Source organism: Adiantum capillus-veneris, chromosome 14 (assembly GCF_014529385.1).
Source record: "Adiantum capillus-veneris isolate H3 chromosome 14, ASM1452938v2, whole genome shotgun sequence".
NCBI classification, from domain to species: domain Eukaryota; kingdom Viridiplantae; phylum Streptophyta; class Polypodiopsida; order Polypodiales; family Pteridaceae; genus Adiantum; species Adiantum capillus-veneris.
Genome location: NC_140944.1, coordinates 40069349 through 40091422, shown reverse-complemented (window position 1 = coordinate 40091422; position 22074 = coordinate 40069349). Strand labels below are relative to the sequence as shown.

The window sequence follows — 22074 nt, the reverse complement described above, 5'->3', positions numbered from 1 at the left end:
TAAGAGGAATGCTCGTACTTGGTGGTCCACGCTTCTTTTAAACAAGACTGCGCCAGTTAAATGGCTGAAATTTAAGAAGCTTTTTATTTCTTCTTGGTTGACGCAAGAATATGAATGAGATATACGAGCTGCTTGGAACCATCTTCGGATGACCAAGAAAGATACAATCGATGCTTATTGTGAAAGATTCTGGAGCTCTTTTCTACCCGCCTCTTCATTCAAGAAGATCTTGTTCAGAGTACAGATTGAGCGGTTTACCTATCTACAGAGATCCGAGATCACTACTTGGAACAGAAGTCAGCTTCTATTCAGGAGTTGATGAGTCATGCGAAGCGGGGCTTTGCCATTCACTCTGGCAGTCTGACCTACCCCACAGATGACGCCATGACACAACGAGCCGAACAGACTTCTGGGAATGAAAGTAGAAAGAAAAAGAGCAACCAAGAGAAAAAAAGGATGCACGACCCAAGCTTACTCCTGAGGAGAGAGCTCGCTTCATCAGAGAGGGGAAGTGCTTTGGATGCGGGAAACAGGGACATATCTCCGCGAAGTGCCCTAATAAGGCACAGAAAGAACAGAATGATAAAGACGACGGCAGGCCTGAGAGTTCGAGAGCAGCTGAGGAATGTGGCAGAAAAGGCAGATAGAAAAGCAGAATTGGTACCACATGGCGTGGGGCCTATACCGAATCTAATGAATGAAAGTACAAACTTTGCCGCTTTTGGGGCAAAGTGAAGGATCAGGAAGCTCTTTTGAAGGAGCCAAGGCCAACTTCTTTTCACTTGGAATTGGCGGCTCGATTTGGAATTACGCCCGACAAACTGACGCCACAGGCGGAGGTAGTTTGACTGGCACCCGGATGGGATGTTGCCATTACACCGAGCATTGGCAAACTTTGTTTGCAATGACAGGGGTGTTCAGGGCACGCGAGTGACGTTCTACTCAGGATCCCTTGGTACCACAAGAACTACGCCGTGGTTGACTACCGGGCCGAGAAAGCGACTTTGATAAATGAAGGGCTTAGAAATTGTACTTGATGAACTTCAGTTTCTTACTCATTCTTTTGGGAGAGAACTGAACGCTGGATAAAGGTTGAATATGTTTTGACCTGATCAAAAGAACGCCAAGATTTTTCTCCACACTCATGCCGATTGCTTTTCAGAGGGCCTGAAGATCAAACCATTGATCTAATACCTGGAAGCACGCCACCGAATCGGCCACCTTATCGTGTGAGCCGAGTACAGAATGAAAAGATTATGAACCCAGTGAAAGACCTCTTGGAAAAGGGTCTTGTCCGGCCTAGTACTTCATCGTATTGCTCTCCAGTGTTGTTGGTTTTGAAGAAAGACGGATCTTGGAGAATGTGCATCGATTATAGCGCTCTCAACAAAATCACCATCGAGAACAGATTTCTGATTCCTAGGATCGATGATATACTTGACAGGTTACAGGGATCCTCGTGCTTTAGCAGGATTGACTTGAAGAGTGGATATCATCGGATCAGGATAGCGCCGAGAGATTTCTACAAGACAGTTTTTCGGACGACTTTTGGGTTATTTGAGTTTTTGGTGATGCCTTTTGGCTTAACCAATGCTCCTGCGACATTTAATCGGATGATGGACAGGATTTTTCAAGAGTACAGGCTATTTGTTGACACTTTCTTTGACGACATCATTGTTTTCTCCAAGAATGAGGCAGAACACAGAGATCATCTGCTTCAAGTCTTTCAGGCATTACGAGATCACACGTTAGTGATTAATGCAAAGAAAAGTGATTTTTTCCTACCAGAGATACACTTTTTGGGACACATTGTGTCAGCGAGAGTGCAAATGGACCTGGCCAAGATAGAGACTATCCGTGATTGGCCCGATTTGAGGAATGTCCATGAAGTTAGAAGCTTCTTGGGAGTGTGTTCGTACTACAGGCGGTTCGTACAAAAGCTTGCAGAGGTTGCTTCCCCTTTGCATACCTTGACACAGAAAGGAGTACCTTTTTCGTGGGGACCCACAGAGGTGACTGCCTTTCGGACATTGAAAGAGAAATTGACTACGAGACCTATTTTGACTTTGCCAGACTTGCCGAAGTCATTTGAAGTATATTGTGATGCTTGTGGTCGTAGTCTGGGTGCGGTCTTGATGCAAGAAGGCCATGTCATAGCTTACGAGAGCCGTTTGTTCTCTAGGCCGGAGATGACAACACAGATCTATGAGAAAGAGCTTTTGGCGGTTATCCATGCTCTTACTCATTGGCGGCATTACCTACTCGGAGCGGATTTTACTGTCTTTACAGACCATCAGAGTTTGCGCTACTTCTTGTCACAGAAGTAGCTTTCGGAAAAGCAGATGCGGTGGGCGAACATCTTGTCACAGGTCCACTTCCAGATTGTCCATGTGCAGGGACAGAAGAATGTGGTGGCAGATGCTTTGTCTCGGAAACCGTTGGTTCTGGCTGTTTCCGCGATACATCATAGGAGCTTCGAGGATATGGTCGATCAATATGCCACAGATACAGATTTTGCAGATATTTTCACACGGATACGGGATGGGGGACAATAACTGGATACTCCCTTCGAGAAGGCTACTTGATGAAAAAGACTATGTTGTGCGTTACACAGCCGTTGAGGGATAAGGTTATGACTGAATGCCACTGTCCACCTTTTACGGGTCACCGCGGCATTGCTACCACCATGAAGGGGGTAGAGAGAGACTTCTTTGGGCCGAGACTCAAAAAGGATGTGGAAGAGTTTGTGCGCAGTTGCTTGGTATGCCAAAAGGTCAAGTTTGACAGGCATAAGGCACAGGGATTGTTACATCCTTTACCCATACCCACCCACCCCTGGGAAAGTATTGCAATGGATTTCATTTTGTCTCCCAAGAACACAGAATGATCACGATGATTTTCCGATTACATGGCACGTATGAGATGATTGTCTCCGACAGAGACCCCAGATTTATGAGTTTGTTTTGGAAGGCAATTTGGGAGAACATTGGCACGCAGTTGCAGTTCTCGTCATCGTTCCACTTGCAGACTGACGGGCAATTTGAGATTGCCAATTCAGTGATTTTAGATTTATTGAAGTCTTGTATCTTGGATCAGAAGACTCAATGGGAAAAGAACTTACCTTTGGTGGAATTTGCCTACAATAACACGATACACTCTTTGACGGGGAAGACGCCATGTGAGATTGTTGAAAGTGCTGCGAATGTTCCATCCTTCCTGAGCACGAAAGATTAGATATTGGAAGCGGATGAATATTCGCGAGATTTGGATACGGCTTTTGCCAAGGTTCGCGAGACTTTGCAGGAGTCTCAAGAATGACAGAAAAAGGCAGCGGATCGCCATCGTCGCGACTTGAAATTGAAGGAGGATGATTGGGTGCTCTCACGTTTTGAGAAGGCACGCCTAAGAAAGAAATAGGGAAAGAAGAGGCTTTTTCCAAAGCTTAGTATGCGATACTACGGACCTTTCCAGATAACTGAAAAGATAAATGATGTCTTCTTCCGATTGAAATTACCAGATACTTAGAGGATTCACAATGCATTGCATGTGAGTCTCTTGAAACCTGTTAAGGGTAATGTGCCTGATGATGGGGAGCTTGATGAGCAACCCGAAGTGGAAGAAAACGAGGAGATCCTTGTTCTTGAACAGATTTTGGCACATAAGGATACGAAGAATAAGGGTAAAGTCCGAAGGCGGTTCTTGGTTAAGTTCAAGAATTATCCTGCACTTGATGCGAAGTGGATGGAGGAGGAGGACCTAGCAGATACTCCTCAGATTGTGAAACTTTACCTCGATGCTTTTGGTTTAGTATAGTCTACTCCAAATGGAACCCAGAATTCAGTTTGGCCGGAGATCTGGTGCAGTGGGATGCACAAGAGGGGAGTCACTCCACTCCTTTGTCAACAGATGCCTCGATTTTGATATTAAAGTCACTGATGTCTCTTTGAGCTTCAGGGATACTTAGAGCTGATAGTATCCTGCTGGATGACTTTATGAAATGGAATTCCTGATAATGATACTGATTTGTTCTTGACTTCTTGTGAGTGCAGAAACTGACATACGAAATGCCTGCAGCATTTTGGTCTGATTGATCTCGAATAGACATGGTTGCAATAGGGGTTAGTCAATCGGACATCGATGAGGTCCCGATTGGACCTAGATGTGATTACTAGTTACATTACCGATAAATCATGGTCTAAGATCCGAATGAATGTTGAATGTCATGTGATGTCCTGTGATGTCTGGTGATGTCCTGTGATGTCGTGTGATGTGACTTTCGATTTCGTACATGTGCTAGATGTGTGTTCCTAGTACGTAGGTACTAACAGTCAGTGTCTGCTAAGACGGTTTATGGCTTTTGTCGGTTTTGCAGGCGTAATCGCGGTCGATTACAATGCTTTCAAGAGGGGGGTATGTCACAAAGTGATGACGTGGCGGACAACAAAAGCCCTAATTTCTGCCAGAAACCCTAAAATTCATGCAAACCCTAATTTTTGCCACAAACCCTAATTTTCAAAAATCGCGGAGGCTTGAAAAAAAAATAATTAAAAAAAAAATATATGTATATTTTTGGGGAAAATGATGAGCGACGCGAATTTTGCTTTTTTTATAAAAAAAAGAGAAAAGACCCTCTAAGAGAGAGAGAGAACTGATGCTTTTTATTTTAAAAGTTTTTGGGGCTTTGCTTTTGGGCATCCCTTGTAACCTTTAAATTAGTGGTGAGGGCCTCACTTCTCAGGGCATCTGGACGCAGAGTCTGAGAGTGAAACCCTAACCGCTCTCTTGTACTTTGATGATTGATTAATACAAAAAGAAATACCGAAAGGGGCGCCAGTCTTTGGGGCCAATATCTCTCGGCACGGAACTCCGCCGGGCCAGTGCAAATCTATTGTGATCTGTGAATTGTTTTGAAGTGGTTATTTGGTGCTGTTGCGGTTGATTCTTGACTTGGAGTGTCCAAGTCTCTTACAGATCAGCCCTAGCGTTAGTAGATTTCCACCGTAGAACCCCAAATCAGCCTAGCGTTTTTGGATCAGCCAAAGACCTAGCGTTTTTGCAAATCTTCGCGACAGATTCAGCAGTAGCACCAGCGTTTTGAGTTTTCAGCAGTCAGACTCCGCAGTAGAACCCCCGAACCTCGCAAATCTGACCTTCCTGTAGCAGATCCTCGCCGCACGGTCAGATCTCGCGAAGTTTGCAGATTCAGCCCAGAAAACGCAGATTTCAGCAACTGCATTTTCAGCGCGTCGTCATTGTACCGTCGCCATCGACATCGTCACCGACATAGAGTCAGAATTCAGCAGATAAAGATTTGCAGATTTCAGCCCTTAGCAGTTTCCGATTTCAACCGTCTCGTCGTCGTCGTCCTCATCGTCGTCGACATCGCCGGCAAGTCCAAGCATTGTAGAGATTTGTGCAATCAATAGTGGACCGCTCTCGCGGACGAGAGTGGGGCCCTTGGAGGAGGGTTTGGCAACTTCCCGGTGTCGTATTCTCTTCTCTCTCTATCTCTTAGTCTTATGCACTTCCATTCACAGTGTCCATTCACTTTGTTTGTGTCCATTGCACTCTCTCACTAGAGGAATGGAAGGCTCTCCCTTTTGTAAGTAAAAAGAACCTTGAGCACAGTTCGGAGCACTAATCTTGAGCAAAGCTCAACATTCATTTCCACTGCACCTTACATTGGTATCAGAGCTTTGGCAGTGTTCTGTATCACTCAAGGAAAGAACCACATAAATTTTTTTGCTTGTTGCGGTTGCACGTAACCCAAGACCTCTTGGGCGTGTCGATTCCTAATCGTATTGTTAAAGAGTGATAGGAAACACAAGAAAGAATGGCTTGTCAAGCCTCCCCTTGTGTCTCTTTTCACTCACTGAGAGCGGATCGTGCACTTAGTGGTCGGCCAATCGATGTGAGGTGGGAAAAAGCAACCTTGGTGTGAGCGCAAGGCCGCCAAGGGGTGCGCCCGCGGGAAAGAGAAGAACTTGGGCGAAGAGAAGATCCTTCTCTAACACAGATTGCAAGCGAAAGAAGAACCTCAAGAACCTCAAGACCCTCGAGACCCTCAAGAACTTAAGCACCGCAAGAACCCAAGATCCCCAAGAACCCAAGTTCCTCGTGAACTTAAGAACCCAAGACCACAAGAACCCACAAGAACCGACGACTTCAATGGATGGTTGTCACAAAACGGGAGCGTACTCGAGCACTTAGAAAATCTGAAAAATTATAATTCCTTGAAAACATGAGAGAAGGGAGAAGATCGACACAGTATTGGGGACTAGAAGATGGGCTGGTCCCCCCCCCCGTTAAGAGTATTCTTTTATTCAGGGAGAATTCTTATACAAGCACGAGAACCCGAGGAAACCCCTCCGTTCTGTAATCTTAGACTCGAAGGTCCTGCTTTCCCGAAAAGGGCTTGGGCACAAGGCCGTTCCTTCCCGTAAGGGACTTAGGCGCGAAGCCGTACTTTCCCGTAAGGGACTTAGGCGTGAAGCCGTACTTCCCGTGAAGGGCCTTCCCGTAAGACGGGAGATTCCTGCAAAACAAACCACACAAGCACGCGATAACAATTCGTATGGCGAATCCACAATAGTTACCTATCGCTCTTGCGCGGGAAAAGCGACTTCCGTGCTTCGTAGTCTCGCGATCTCTTGCGGCAGAGTCTTCTCTTGCTGATGTTGGTACCTCCCGTGAGTGAGGGCATGTGGTGCTTTTATAGCTCCCTGGCCATGGCACGAATAACTGCTCGCGTAGAGATCGCGGCCGGTTTTTTTTTTTTTTTTAAATTGTGCTGTTCTACCCGAAATAGGGAGAGAGGATACTCTGGCTAGTTTTGTTGCTTTATCTTCTAAGTGGCTGCCCACTTATTAAGTGGGCGGCCGGCATATTTTAAAATTGGTCTGAACCTGCCCAAAAACTCTATAAAACCTTATAAGTTAAAACCAATGCATTTAACAACACTTCCCAGGCGTCCCTGGATGCAACCACATGCACGAATGCAATGCAAACATAGATTCCTTGCGGGAAAGCTCTGCCTTCCCGCGATTGTTCCTGCTTTTCGTAAAAAGCTTCATTGAACCCATCTTTATTCTTGTGCTTGCGTTCTTACGCGTATTTTCTTACTCAGTTCGGATTTCCTCCTTAGCCTACGGGATGCCCCCTTATTGATGCACCCGTCACCCATCATGTGACGCATCAGGGGCACTCGTAACCTGGCCCTTTCCACTGAACTTACGGAAACTCCTTGGCGATGTTTACCGTCACCCATCAAATGACACATCAGAGTTGTCCGTTCCTGATGGCAGTTCCTGTAGCTGTACATAATAAAATATCCTAAAAAAAATTAATCATTAAAAATAAGAAAATAGTCCAATTAGCAACAATGGTCACCACTCGAAGCGGAATGGATACTTCGCTTGGAGGTGATGAGCATGAGAGAGGCGAAGAAGAATTTTCCCCACCAGGAGTTTTTTCTGACCCTCCCCCTTCCCCATCTACGCAAAGGATCGCACTAACTCCTGTGGAGGCTTTCGACAAGATGGTGATGGACATGAAGTTAGAACGCGAAGCACGAAAAGCAGAAAGAAAGGTAGAATACAAAGAAAGAATGGCAGCCATAGAGTGTGAGCACGAGCAAGCGCGCTTGGAAGCCGAAGAAAGAAAAGCAGAATTTGATCGAGAGACCAAAGCAAGAAAAGCAATGAACGACCGACACATGAAAGAGATGTTGCGACTCTTTTCTCAGGTGCATGCATAGATGCAAGAGATTCGGGAAAAGAAGACTCTGTCAGTCCCTTCTTCTCCAAAGCATGACACATAGGATCTGCATGATGATAAGCATGATGGTTTGAATGATAATGACAAGCATGAAGAATTGTATGACAATGACAAGCATTTTCACAAGCATGATGATTTACATGACGATGATGTGATTGTTCACCAAGATGATAGTTTAGTTTATGCTTTTTCTAGCGAAGCTAACCTCGTTGCAGCTTCGATCAATCACGAAGAATCGATCTTGGCTCTCGAGTCGAGGTCCACAGAACCCCCACAGGAAGATTCGATCAAACACGAAGAACCGATCTTGGCTCTCGAGCCTAGGTCTAAAGAACCCTCACAGGAAGTATTATGTGCTCGCATGATTAGTCTGCAGGCATTGCTCGAGTGTTTCATTCGTGATCGTTTCCTGTATTTTAGTCAGCGTCTTTATGTGATCCCTTTTCCTAGGCATGACATATTGTACGTTGAGCACGTTTCATTCATGAATGAGCACGAATGTATGCGGATTTCTCATGGAAAGCTGAAAAGTATGCATTCAAGGAAGTCACATTCCAGGTCTCTTCCTTGGCTTGACACATTCGTAGAAAGAACACAAGAAAGATTGAGCATCAAGCATCGGCATTTCCATTGTGTTTTGCCTCAGTTGATCGATTTAGATCAGAAACAAAAGATTCGATCTCATTGTTTGCGTGTGTGTGGTGAACGGGTTGGCACTCCGTCTATTTGTTCATACATTGCATGCACAGTCTTTAGAGAAGACGATATTTTTTTCACTCACTTTACATGGAATAGGTTTATTCATGTTTTTGTGTTGGAAGTGGTTTGAGGAATTTTCAGCCATGGAGATTCTTGAAGAAGGAAGAAGCATGACCCTAGACGAAGTTGAAGCATTGAAGGAGCCACAAAAGACTTTGTCGCTTTCGACGCGGCCCAAAGAAGCAAGCTTTGCAGACCTTTATGAAGTTCAAGTATCGCACGACCCACACCTCAAAATGGGTTGACCAAGAGTCCTTTCGAGGATTCCGGATGTTGTTGGCGATCTCTCTCGACGCCATACAGTTTGGTACCAGTACCTCACTTTGAAAAGGAGGAGATGTCACGTGACACATCCAACCCTATGTGTCAGTGCACAAGCTACAATATGACCAGGGTTCAGTTCAGTCAAGTCAGTTTAGAATAGGCTTTGCAGACCTTTATGAAGTTCAAGTATCGCACGACCCACACCTCAAAATGGGTTGACGAAGAGTCCTTTTGAGGATTCCGGATGTTGTTGGCAATCTCCCTCAACGCCATACAGTTTGGTACCAATACCTCACTTTGAAAAGGAGGGGATGTCACGTGACATCCAACCCTATGTGTCAATGGACAAGCTACAACATGACCAGGGTTCATTTCAGTCAAGTCAGTTTAGAATAGGAAGTGATCTGGCACTTTTGTGAGTCTATTCGCCGATCGTGCATGTCCAGACACGTAGAGTAGATGCATATCCTCTGGCTGCACACAACATGACCATCAGATTCTCGTCAGATCCCATCAGTAGCATTTTTACAGTGCATAGACCTGTTTTCCCTATGTTTGACATTTTTCACTTATTATTTTTAAGTGACTTTTGTTGGAAAGTAGGTAGGGCAAATTTACTAAGCTTGTATAAGTAGAAACCTAGCGCTAGCACTTTCTGGCAGAAGAGGTAGCAGGAGCACCTTGCTCAACAGGCAACTTCTCAGCAAGACCGACCCCGCGACAACTCTAGTGTTTTCAGCATTGCAGAAGGCCTAGCGTTTTTGCATCAGATCAGCCAGCGTTTTTGCACTTGTAGATTCACGGCGACAGTAGATAGCAGATCAGCCCTAGCGTTAGCAGATTTCCACCGTAGAACCCCACGTTTTTGCAGATCTTCGCGACAGAAGCAGCAGTAGCACGAGCGTTTTCAGTTTTCAGCAGTCAGACTCTGCAGTAGAACCCCCGAACCTCACAGATCTGACCTTCCCGCAGCAGATCCTCGCCGCACAGTCACATCTCGCGAAGTTTGCATATTCAGCCCGGAAAACGCAGATTTCAGCATCTGCGTTTTCAGGCGTTGTCATCGTACCGTCGCCATCGACATCGTCACCGACATAGAGTCAGAATTCAGCAGATAAAGATTTGCAGATTTCAGCCCTTAGTAGTTTCCGATTTCAGCCGTCTCGTCGTCGTCGTCCTCATCGTCGCGACATCGCCGGCAAGTCCAAGCATTGTAGAGATTTGTGCAATCAATAGTGGACCACTCTCGCCATCGAGAGTGGGGCCCTTGGAGGAGGGTTTGGCAACTTCCCGGTGTCGTATTCTCTTCTCTCTCTATCTCTCAGTCTCATGCACTTCCATTCACAGTGTCCATTCACTCTCTCACTAAAGGAACGAAAGGCTCTCCCTTCCGTAAGTAAAAGGAACCTTGAGCACAGTTCAGAGCACTCATCTTGAGCAAAGTTCAACATTCATTTCCACTGCACCTAGCACACTCACATTAGTATCCAGTCATCTCATCTAGATAGACATCTTGATGCACTGAATCTCATTCAGTTCACATTCAGTTTTCATTCACTTAGCTACATCAGATCTCACCGATCTCTAATAGATGTCCATTCATCAGACAAAACGTTAGAGACATTTCATCTCTCTTCATGTGTCTAACAATACACACATGAAAGAATATATCTTTTCAGTTCAATCAACGAAATTTCCAATTCAGTGCACACAGTCCATAAAGTCATTCCGCAAAATACTGTCAGCCCGTCAGTACCCTAAAATCTCAAAGAGAAATTAGTAATTTTATTCAATCAAGGAGTGGAGTGGCTCCCTTCTTGTGTAGCCTGCATTGGACCAGATTCAACCTGTTGATTCATCAGTAACTTTTGGCATAGACACTGCCAATAGCCCAAAAGCTTCAAGGTGTAGCTCTCTTAGAAGAGAATTTGCAAGGTTCTCTTCCTCCACCCACTTTGCATTGAGGGCCAAAAAGTACCCTTGACCAAATTATCAGGCGGACCTAGCTTACCTTTCTGTTCTTTTCTCGTGCCCTGGGACCTATTGGTAGCTCTATGGCCTCCTTGTCCTTGGCACCTCAATCTCAATCTGTGGAATTCTCTGATCTACCAGTTGATTCCTCTTTCCTTTCTTTCCTTGTGCCCTCGGACCTGTGGGTAGCCTCGCTAGCCTCTCCTATCCATTGCCACGCCAATCTCAGTCGCCGGAACCGTGAGACACACTATCATCTGATCCCCTTTCTTCTCTAGACTCTGATGAACTTGCATCTGGTTCCCCTGATTCATTCTCTTCACTGGAAGACTCTTTCCTTGGTGAGGTGGATACTATCTTGGATTAGTCAATGAGCCAACATGCATTCCAAATGAGCCAACATGCATTCCAAATCCTTGCTTAGCATGTCTCATAAGTCTCTGAATAGAGTCAGACTTTTGTTCTAGACAATAATGTTGTATCTCTTTTGGCAAAACATAACAAAACCGGTCAATCTGGTCCCTCAAAGTAATATTCCGAAACGAAGACACTGGCAAATAAGTATCCCAAAACCTCTGGTAGTAGTCATCCAATGTATCTTTCTTAGTCATTCTCAAGTGATGCCAAGCCGTGATCATATCTCTTTCAGAAATTGGGCAGTTGAAACAACGATAGGGTGGACGAGCTGGGCTAGTGTAGAAGCTTTGTAGTGCTAAGGCCATGCTAACATTGTAGTAGCTTTGTGGTGGGAAGCTACTTTGATTGTAGAAATAGCGAACAGAGGGAGACATGTGATTGGCCTAACCATAAGGAGCAACCATGTGAAAAGCCTGATTTGCTTGCTGGAAATCAAACTTTTCAGCCCTGATACCTCTGTAACGAGAAGGGCACTACGTGCTGACGGCAAAGATCGACTCGAATAGACTTTTTGTCATAAGTTGGTGATGTGGCAACCCCTAGGGGGTTAGAGCCATTGAAAACCCCAACATTGGACTATTGACCAAAGGGATCAAAACCCTAAAATCTGCTGACATGGACCCAGTGTGTGGACCAGCCCTCAAATCATGAAACATGCTGACGTGCCTAAATGTATGGACTGGCCGCCACAAAACGCGGAACCGAGTTTGGGCGCCAGCTTTTAAAACTTGAGTGCTTTTGGGAGAACAACATGTTGGGATATTGTTGATGTTTAGACTTAGTCTACTTTCAGATTGTCTATAAGGGTGAAGACAATGAGTATGAATCTTTGAAAGGCCAAGGAAAATGAGTTAGCAATCACAAGAAAGCCAAGAACAATGATAGGTGTGGGAAACTTTTCTCTTTTGCTATTAAGCTTTTGAGACAGATGCCAATGGTTTAGACTTGGAAGGCAACAAGAGCTACTTGTAATTTTTCATGGGCTTACCAATGTTGCTGGCCTTGCCTTTTATTCGTAGCAAAATTTGGTTGTCTCTTGCTTTTGTAGTTTTATGAGTGTTTTATGATTTATCCCCTCTTATAATTCGCGAGTTCAAACTATTATGAACTTATGAAGGTATATGATCTTTTGGGTGCATCACTGGCAAGTCTGATAGTAGGGCGGGCCGCCGCATGCTTGAGCAATATAATGTCCCTCATAAACCTTCGGAGCCCTGCTAGTAACACTTAAGCCCCCACATCTTCACCTTCATCTTCAATAACTGTGTCATTAGCTCCTGCGTGCAAACTGTACCCTGCAAATTGTTGCTTCTACAGTTAGTTGAGCGTCATCGTCAAATCAATGGCCTGGAGTTTCTAGGAAGAGGTCAAAGGTGGTCTTTGCTTTGCAACAAGTTGGAGAAGGAAAGGCCATCACCCATACAAAGAATGCCAAGGATGCCCCTTACTTTGGCAATGTAGAAGACGGTGGTGTAGCTTAAGGGCATCAGTTGGAACTGTGGTTGGATGGCAGCGTGAGATTCTCCCTTTCAACCATGCCAAATACTGTGGAGGGGAGGTGGCAATGTAGGGGAGGGATGGGCCAAGTATTGCAGCGGAATTGATACCGGCCACATCCGCAACAAGAGCCAACGCTGCTACCACATGAGCACCCTCGTGGGCTCCCTCAGATCGTTCCTTCGTCACCCCTACCCTTGGGTATGCATCCCCTCTTTAGTTTTACCTCATTGGGATCGAATAGAAGCAAGAGCAGTACCAACAATGGCAGCAGAGAATCTTATGGGGCAAAGGCAACTGCTGAATCCATTCTGAGATCTATTAGCTTGTTGCAGCTATAGCTGGAACAGCCCATACAAAGTTAAGAGTTTGAGAGTTTGAAGACATTCTAGTTCTGAGATGCCCAATAAAATTGTTGAGCAAGGAATTATTGATCATTACTAATAGCTATAGTGTGATCTTTACTTTTTCAAAAGAGTTCACAAATACTTGGACTCTGTGGCTTCACTATGTCTCATAATATCCTTGCAAATTCGGATATCATAATTAACGAGGCTGTCTGAGAAAGTGACTATCTAGAGAATTTAAAAGGAGGACATTATCATCAACATCACTTGCGGAAGATGGTGGAAGATTCCCTCATGTATTTACTGGTATGAATAAAAATTCAAGTGCAAGTGAATAGAATAGATGACGGATAGAAAATTGGCATGCGGCCATCAACCTCAGCTTTTAGCATGCGTGGAGGCTGCCATGCTTCTCCTTTGAAGTGCATAGCTGACTGGCTTCCATTTTGTTTCTTCTCCTACTGAGCTGTGACATGTGGGCATTTTTGATCAGCTTTGAGACACCCTCTTTCTCAGCGCTCATTGTAGCTCCCAGAAGGCACGAGCGAGAGTGTACGGAAAATAGGAAAGTCTCTAAGCGGGCATCATCTAAATGGAGGCATGCTTGAGAAGCTGCCCGTTGGTACTGTGTACAGGTGGAGGAAGGCAATAAAATCCAACAGACACTCGTGAAAACAAAATTGGGCATTCAAACGTGGGTTTTTTTTTCTTTTTGGTAACGGCTTGTTTAAATTTTGTGGTTTAAAAGTTCCAAGTTTTCTTTCTTTGGTCTTTCCTCACTCTTTCCTCACTGCTGCTAATGCGTGCTTCACTGGTTGCCCTCTAGGATGCAAAACTATCTTCCTTAGCTTGTTGAAATCCAAGCACTATTATATCTTACAACATGCTGTTTTGCTATAAGCTCAACACTACTGTTGCATACATCTATTGCTTGCATTCTGATAGGGAACAACTTCCATCTATTGGACTCTTTTTCTCACCTAGGCAGGCCTCGTGATTTTATCGCTTGTTGCTGTCGTTTTCAAGCTTGGTTAGTCCTCTTTCCAGTGCCAAAGAGAGATGCATTTTTCCATCAGGTTTGCTATATTCTGTTGCTTCTCTTGCTGCAACATTCTCTTTTTTGAAGAGCATCAACAGTGATATCTTCTACTGTTGCTAGCACCATTTCAAGCCAGTCTAAGTGCTGATTGTTTACAGCAGGCAGCCCATAAGGCACCCGCTTTGGCCAGACAAAGGGCTGAGAGCAGCCCCCTCACCATGAGCGGGCTTGAGTTTTTCTTCTGCAGCTTCTGCGAGCCCTATATTTGCATACATATTTTTGTGGATTATCATCCAATTTGTTTTCTCGACAGAAATAATACTTTGACGCATGGAAAAACTTTATATAGAAATGATGCAATAGCTATTTTTAAAATGGCAGGTGTTGGACTTAAACACCATCAAAGAAGGTAACATGCCGTCATCAAATTTAATGGAGATTAAGCCTGCTTTGCAAGAGCAGGTATTAAGGACATCAAAAGTTTGTTTATCTTGTGTTCTGTGCCGAGAGAGGAACTGTGAATTAGCTGCAGTCTTGATAATTACTTGCAGGAAAGATTCCTATACATGTCAATTTGTTTGCTCTATCATATTGCTGAGGACCTGCAGATAGAAAAAAGGATGCGAAAATATAACCTTGTGGTATGTTGAAATTGCGGATTTGTTTCCCTAAACTCTGACCTTTTTTAGTAGGTAGAAGTTCTGGCTTCTTGACTTTTTACTGTTGAATACCTTTTGATTCTCTACAGGAACACTTGTGTGAAGCGCTGAACAGGACAAACACATTTCTGCTTATCATGTAAACTTGAAACTGTCTCGTTCTTAACATTCAAATGCAAGGTCTTGTCCACATGGAATTAAATGCTGCAAGCTCGCTAATACCATACAACAATGTTCACAATCAATAAACAAGTTTCAAATTTTCTCTTAAACGAGTTGTTCGTCATAAAAAAATTTGTTGTTTAAAAAAATTGGTTGTCAGAAAGCATTCTAGTTTTGTATATTCCAAGGATGATGTGCTGATTTTGCAGAGCGGTAGTCTTTCTGAAGAGGTTGAGTTTGTATATAGAGAACTTAGATGCTATGAGGGAAAATGCCTTGGTGTTCAAGCTTTCAAATATTTTACATTCTGGAGATGAGGTCTGAGGCTAATTGATTTTTATTTCGCAATCATAATGCTCATCCCCATCAATTGAAGGAACGTCACGTTTTAATTTGAGAAATTTTGTGAGCACTCTCTAACGTAGTGTGTGATTGCAGTTCTTGTTGTGTGATGCATTGCGGATTCTCTGGAACCTTTCCTTTGATAGGGGATTTAGAGAAGATATGGTATGCCCAAAGCTTAAATAGTTGCTCTTTAGACACGAAAAAAATACGTAAATACTCTAAAGAGGCCTCAAAGATTGTCCTATCTCGATTGACTTGTTCTCTCTAAGAGAAATGTATATCGAACCAACTGTGTAGAGTGATTGATTATAAATTTTTAAAGAGCTAGAGTGGACCGGGCATGATTTTTTGACTCTAGTAGTGAATTCTATCTAGAGCCTTTAGTAGAGGAGTTGGCTACAGGAAGGGCAATTCACCCTTGACTTGTGATAGATGTTACATTATAGCCATTGAGGTCTTGCTACGTTCTCTTGGATGCCGCTTCATTTTAGTCACGCTAGCAGCTAGCCAATATCAATTGATTATTTATAAGGTTCTTCTTGTTTTATATTTAAGAATTATATGTAAGTATGGGGGAATTTGACATCTCAAACTGGCCTAATTCTGGGGGAAAGAGTGAAAAGAATAGGTGATGTCATGTGCACATGCTCTGTGTGCGACATGGACATGCTTCATCGACTTCCAGAGCCAATTTTCCACCTATCCCTAGATAGGAGTGTCTATAATCCTAGGAGGATTAGTACCGGCAATTTTGTGAGCGTGTTCACAGGATCTGCATGTCCAGAAGAGTCCATTAGAGGTTTTGTAGTTTTGGAACCCTCCTGCACAAATGGATTGTACAAGCATTTTGACAGGTGTTGTTACTCTTTGGTGGGCATCTGGCATGACATGCATGTAGTTTTAGGTTAGAGGAATCCACTGAGCCATTCCCTGCATCAATTGGATTCCTTGATCGATAGATTTGCGACAGTTTCACCCTGAAACTTAGCCCTGGTCAAACTTATCAATGAATCATTTTAATGATTTATATTATAAGAATTTGACAGAGGTTTTGCCCTACCTTAGTCTTTTTTGGCCCTTGCAAGATTTTGCTCTCATAAGGTGCTAATGAGATCTGGCAAGACGATTACTGGATTTGGAAAGTCGTCTTTTCTTTTAAGATTAAAAGCTGAAATGTATTTTTTGTAGAGCATGAAGGGGCAATCTTAGTAAAGTTCCTCATAAACCTTCTGTAGTAAGAGCATAAGCCCAAGAAGATAAGGACATCGTGCACAGTCTTCAAGTCTGGCCATGTCTTAATTGCTTCAACCTTGGCAGAATCCATTCGGACACCATCCCATGACACTATGTGGCCAAGAAAGTGGATCTCCTTCAAGAAGAATTCGCTTTTCTTAGGATTGACAAGCAACCTAGCTCTTTGAACAGAATGGTCAAGTGACGCCTACGCTCCTCATCATTCTTTGAATAAACTATCATGTCATCAAAGAAGGGAGCAGATTTCCTAGCGATTGCGGTTTATTGAGCCAACGCCCAGATCAGCCTAGCGTTTTTGCAACAGGCCAGCCAGCGTTTTTGCAGCAGCAATGCTCTGGCGCTTTTGCTCCATTGCGGCGGATTAGCCCAATGCTTGTTAGTTTCAGCAGAGCAGCCCAACGTTTTCAGATTTCAGCTTCTTTCCTTCGTGGTATGGTACTTACGCAGCCCATTGAGCCTCTTCTCGGCCATTCCCTCGTGGCATCGAGTGCTTCCATTGCTGTCCATCATTGGCCCTATCATCCTCTGCATTTTCAGCTCTTCATTCCTCTCACATTGGGATCACAAATCAGCCCCAGATCTACCCTTGGTGCCCATCAACAATCCCACATCGAGATGAACCCAAAGGTGCATCAAATCAGCCCCGGAGGTGCTTCATCTTGAAGAGTTACCGCGGCGACATTCCCCATTCGATTCTGTAGAGTTTGCATTGAGGTATTGCATGTGTGTACATTCCATTTACGCAATCAAAAGCAAATACCACATTGGCAACTGCCTGGGGGCCTCTTCAAAGGGTTTGTTGGGACCCCATCGGGTCTCTCTCTCTCTCTCTCTCTCTCTCTCTCTCTCTCTCTCTCTCTCTCTCTCACGGTGGGCTGCTGGACGTGCAAGGCTGGGGTTACTGAGCGCACAGGGGCTGCTAAACACGCAAGGCTGTCGAAGCGCTGGGGGAGCAGGTCACGCAGGCGCACCCCATCACTTTTATCTTTGTTTTCCATGGGCTTGACATTCCTTCTTCTCTCTGACTCTCTCTCTCTCTCTCTCTGCAGACACGCAGCTTACAACAGTGCAGTGTGGGGGTTTAGGCGTTGTCGAAGGCGGCACACAATAGCAGACTTGCTGGTTCGCGCAGCCCTGCTGTTGCCGTACTGGTCTACGCAGACCCTCCCCCACCATCGCGCAACCCTTCTGCTGCCTGTCAAGTGCACGCAGGCTGCTGAACTGCTGGAGTGAATAGGCCATCAACTATTGCGCGTTGAACTGTTGGAGTGCATAGCAAGTAGCGCATGCGGGGCAGAGCAAGTAGCATGTGCTGAGCGAAGCAGGCAACACACGCTGGACAGTGCGAGTGGTGTACGGGGCAGGTGGGTCTATTTGCAGCAGACCTGGGACAGTTTGTGGAGTAGGTCGCGACAAGCTGGGTCTATTTGTAGCAGATCTGGGACAGTTTTCACAGCAGGTCACCATCGCGTTTAGCCAGTGCGGGTTAGAGCAGCAAAACCCCATCACTACTCAGCAGTGTTACTAAACACGAGCAGAATTGAGGGCCTACGCAACAGGGGCCGTTACGACGGAGGTCATAATTGCTTCACCATTTTGCAAGTCCCGTACGAAGGCGACCTTCATGCATACAAACAAGCAGATAACACAAGTGGAAAGGGAGATGAAGGAATGGAAAGCAGAGATGGAAGGATGGTGGAAGGAGAAGGCAAACCTTCTTCAAATGTTCCTCAACGAAGGCACGCAATGGAAGAAGGAGAAAGAGGACCTTCACGTAGAGATACAAGCACTTAAGGCGGATTCACAAGCACTCAAAGAAGAGGTCTCAGCCCTCAAGCGAGAGCTTCCTGATAGAGCAAGCAATGGACTAGAGGAAGGTGAATTCCAGCCCTCGGTGATAGAGGAAATCAAGGTCATCAAGGAACAGGTATGGATGATCAAAGAGGAAGAGAAATAGAATGGGGCAGAGACGTCTTTATAGGTGGATGTAATCACGAAGACACAGAAGAAGGCGGATGAGATCGAGAAATGGATAGAAGTCGCTAAGAAAGGGAAAGGGTAAGAAACCACATCTATCCCCACTCCTACAATCATCAACATGACTTTAGAAGAAGAGCAGCGAAGGAAGACTAGAGCTTTGCACATACGAATAACCAGTCTAAAAGACCGAGATGATGTGGAAGGGGAAGTCAAAGAACTTCTCCGCATGATGGGTAGTGAGGCGACTCATACAAAGGCATGGAGGGTAGGGGAGAAGACACAAGGAAATGGGGAGACTTCAAAAGAAAGAGCTCTAATCATGCGCTTCCCATCCATGGAGGCAAAGACGGACTTCTTGAAGAAGCGTCCTACACTAAAGAAAACGGGCATATTCCTTGGAGATGACCTCACACTCACCCAGCTTGCTCATATGAAAGAAGTTATGCCCGAGATAATGATAGCTCAAGAGAAGGGAAAAGTGGCCTTCTACAGGGATGGGCAAGTGGTTATTCTGGAGAACCGCCCTGCATGACGGTGCGAGACCTCTGGGACCGCACTCAGAGTGGCTACATGGGATTGTAATGGATCTTTGTGCCTTGATGTAGGGGTCTTTGAGGATAGTTTCACAAGGAGAGACATCATTTTTTTTCTACTCTGAGACGCATCAGGCCCCGGGGCAGTCCATGCCCCATGTAAGCGGATACAAATGGGAGACAACTTGCAGACATGAGACTTGATCAGAGCGTAGAGGACAAGGTTCAAGAGAGTGGTAGTCTTATTGAGGGAGGAGCTACATTCTTTGATACATATAGCTTGGAGGGATGAGCATGTGGGTGAGATTGAAGGCAGAGACATACAAATATCTATACATCGCTGTTCGCTATTTCCCCCCTAGTACGTCAGTATATCCATCACCTAGAGGACAATCCCCCTTCTCTATTTTAGTTGATGATATATGGAAATTTTCCAGAGATGCGGACATTATTATCTTGGGGGATTTCAATGTTAGGACTGCCCATCACCAGACTGTATTCTATGATACCTCTGAGGAGTTGATACCGTAGCTTGATATTACAGAAATGGGCTTGTCTACATTATCACAGGATGAGGAGCACATTGAGTATGGCAGATACTTGATTGATATGGGGATTGCACATGGATTGGCCATTTTGAATGGCCTAAAGAGATTCCCTGCAGTTGGTGGTCTTACATACTTTCGACATCGGCATTACGCTAGTATAGTGGATTATGTTATGGCTCCGCCAGGACTCATTCCTTCCAAGATTTCGTGGTGGGAACTAGGCCGGTTGGGGTAGCAATTGATCATGCTATCTTGTCTTTCACTCTATCGTTCCAGTTTAACACAGCTCCATTGGGAGAGGCCTCCACACATACTCGGTATACCTTCATGAGGGAGACGGATCACGTGTACACTAATGAGATATACAGCCAGCTATGCACTCATGAGCCAGGACGACCACTAGATGAGCTCACCCAGATTCTGACAGAGATGGTACATGATGCAGCATCAGAGGCATATCCCCACAGCTAGCTTACACGCAGACGATCTAGGAGCATGCCTGTGAACAGTTGGTATGATGAGGAGTGTAGAGAGACGAGGATCAGATTACAGAGAGAGGTGCTCATGGGTACTACTACATATAGACGATTATCTTCCTCTGCCTAGTGCGACGAAAGAAGAAGGCTTACCTATCTCAATTAGAGCGTGATCTGTATAAGCTGTTTATGAGTCAGGACTCTAGTGAGGCATAGAGGCTTTTCAATGAGCACTGTCCATCGCCAGCCATCACTTCCACAGAGACAGGTGGAATATGCTACATCTCTAAACAGCATCAGGGCAACCACATTTGCCTGACCCTCCACAGGCGTGCCCAGAAACATGTACTTTCTTTACTGCTGAGAGGGTAAGCAAAGCCATTGACAAGATGAAGACAGGAAGAGCACAGGATCACGATGGTCTGGTAGCAGAGCACTATATCCGTGCCAGAGATATGCTTGCAGAGCCTCTTGCTATGATGTCTAATAGAGCCATGTATGAGGGTTTCCCTGAGACTTGGAGTATGTCCACTATTGTGCCTATCTTCAAGTTGGGAGATTCTATGCTTCCCGGATATTACAGAACCATCATGGTTGGTCACACTCTGGCTAGGCTATATGCATCAATTCTTGCGCATAAGTAGAGTGGATGGGCAGAGAGAGAGGCATACAGGCAGCAGGACAGGCAGGGTTTAGGAGAGGTTTCTCCACTCTTGACCAGATTTTGACACTCAGAGCCATTATTGAGGAGGATAGACACCATGACAGGAGGATATATTGTAGCTTTGTGGATTTCCACAAAGCCTTTGATACAGTGCAACGAGCCATACTCATATGCAGATTGCAAGACATGGGGGTCCCCACAGAGCTGATCTGGGGGATCTTAGCTTTATACAGGACAGTGGTAGGATAGTTACGCACTACTCAAGGCATGTCCGACATGGTTCACTCCACCATTGGGGTGAAGCAGGGTTGTCCCCTATCTCCGACTCTCTTTGGGATATATGTAGATGAGTTTTCAAATTATGTACATATAGAGGGTGATAGAGGTGCTCAGCTTGTAGGGACATGGATTCCGTTGCTATTATATGCTGATGATATTGTGCTGATCTCCGATTCTCCAGAGGGGATGCAGCGTCATTTGGATGCATTGCATGTATTTGCACGGGACAATGGATTGCCTGTGAACCTTGGTAAGACCAAGGTAATGGTGTTTAACACCACGGCACAGTGGGTAAGGAGGTCCGCCCCCACTTTTACATATGGTCGAGAGACTGTGGAGTATGCAGATACATACACTTATCTTGGGTCGGTTTTCAGTGGTCCAGTATTTTCCCTGAGGCGTGCAGTAGATACGGGATTAACCAGAGCCTATGTAGCGTTGGGAGACTTGAAAGGATATGTTTGCAGGTTCAGTTCCAGGAACCTCGAACAAAGCTTTGGCTCTATGACATGTTGGTCACTTCGGCCATGTTGTACGGAGTGGAGATATGGGGCCCCTCAGTTGATCATTATAGCAGAGCTGGCAGTACTGATGCATGGAGATGTATGGAGAAGCCCTTGGTGTCTATGATTTCTCGGATGATTAGGACCAAGGCCTCAATACCACATGACATTGTTAGGACGGAGCTCGCTCCTCCTCCTTTGGTAGTGGAGGCACTCACTCGATCAGTTTCATTTATGCATAGCACTTGGGCTCTCCCTAGAGACATATATGCTCGATTAGCACTAGAGTCTTCGCAACAGCTGGTATTGCAGGGAGATAGATCATGTTGGTATGCAGAGATGGCATTTTGGTTTCAGTTACATGGCTTTAGTATGGATTGGCTACCCCCATTTCAATACTCTCTTGATGCACCCTCCATCTCCCTCACTAGGGCAGAGATTACCAGGCTCATCAGACAGGACTTGATTCAGTTGGATACGAAGAGGACATGGATACAACCTACACATGAGCTAGGTACGAAGATGACTTCCTATAGAGAGCATCTTCTCTAACTCACGGAGGATGGTTTTGGGATCAGACGAGGATACATGGATACTCATC

General features: G+C 45.0%; 1 protein-coding gene across 2 annotated transcripts in view; it reads left to right on the top strand.

Annotated features, from left to right (window-relative positions):
* Positions 1 to 22074, top strand: part of LOC147442243 (uncharacterized) — a 115425-nt gene that overhangs the window by 12192 nt on the left and 81159 nt on the right. Inside the window, exons 6-10 of one of the 2 annotated variants that reach the window (XM_086528481.1) lie at positions 14452 to 14532; positions 14622 to 14711; positions 14819 to 14868; positions 15101 to 15209; positions 15330 to 15398. The exons of the other annotated variant lie outside the window; for it this stretch is intronic. Coding sequence (XP_086384607.1) covers positions 14452 to 14532; positions 14622 to 14711; positions 14819 to 14868; positions 15101 to 15209; positions 15330 to 15398 — 399 coding nt within the window. The remainder of the gene's footprint in view (positions 1 to 14451; positions 14533 to 14621; positions 14712 to 14818; positions 14869 to 15100; positions 15210 to 15329; positions 15399 to 22074) is intronic. 2 annotated transcript variants of the gene reach the window in all.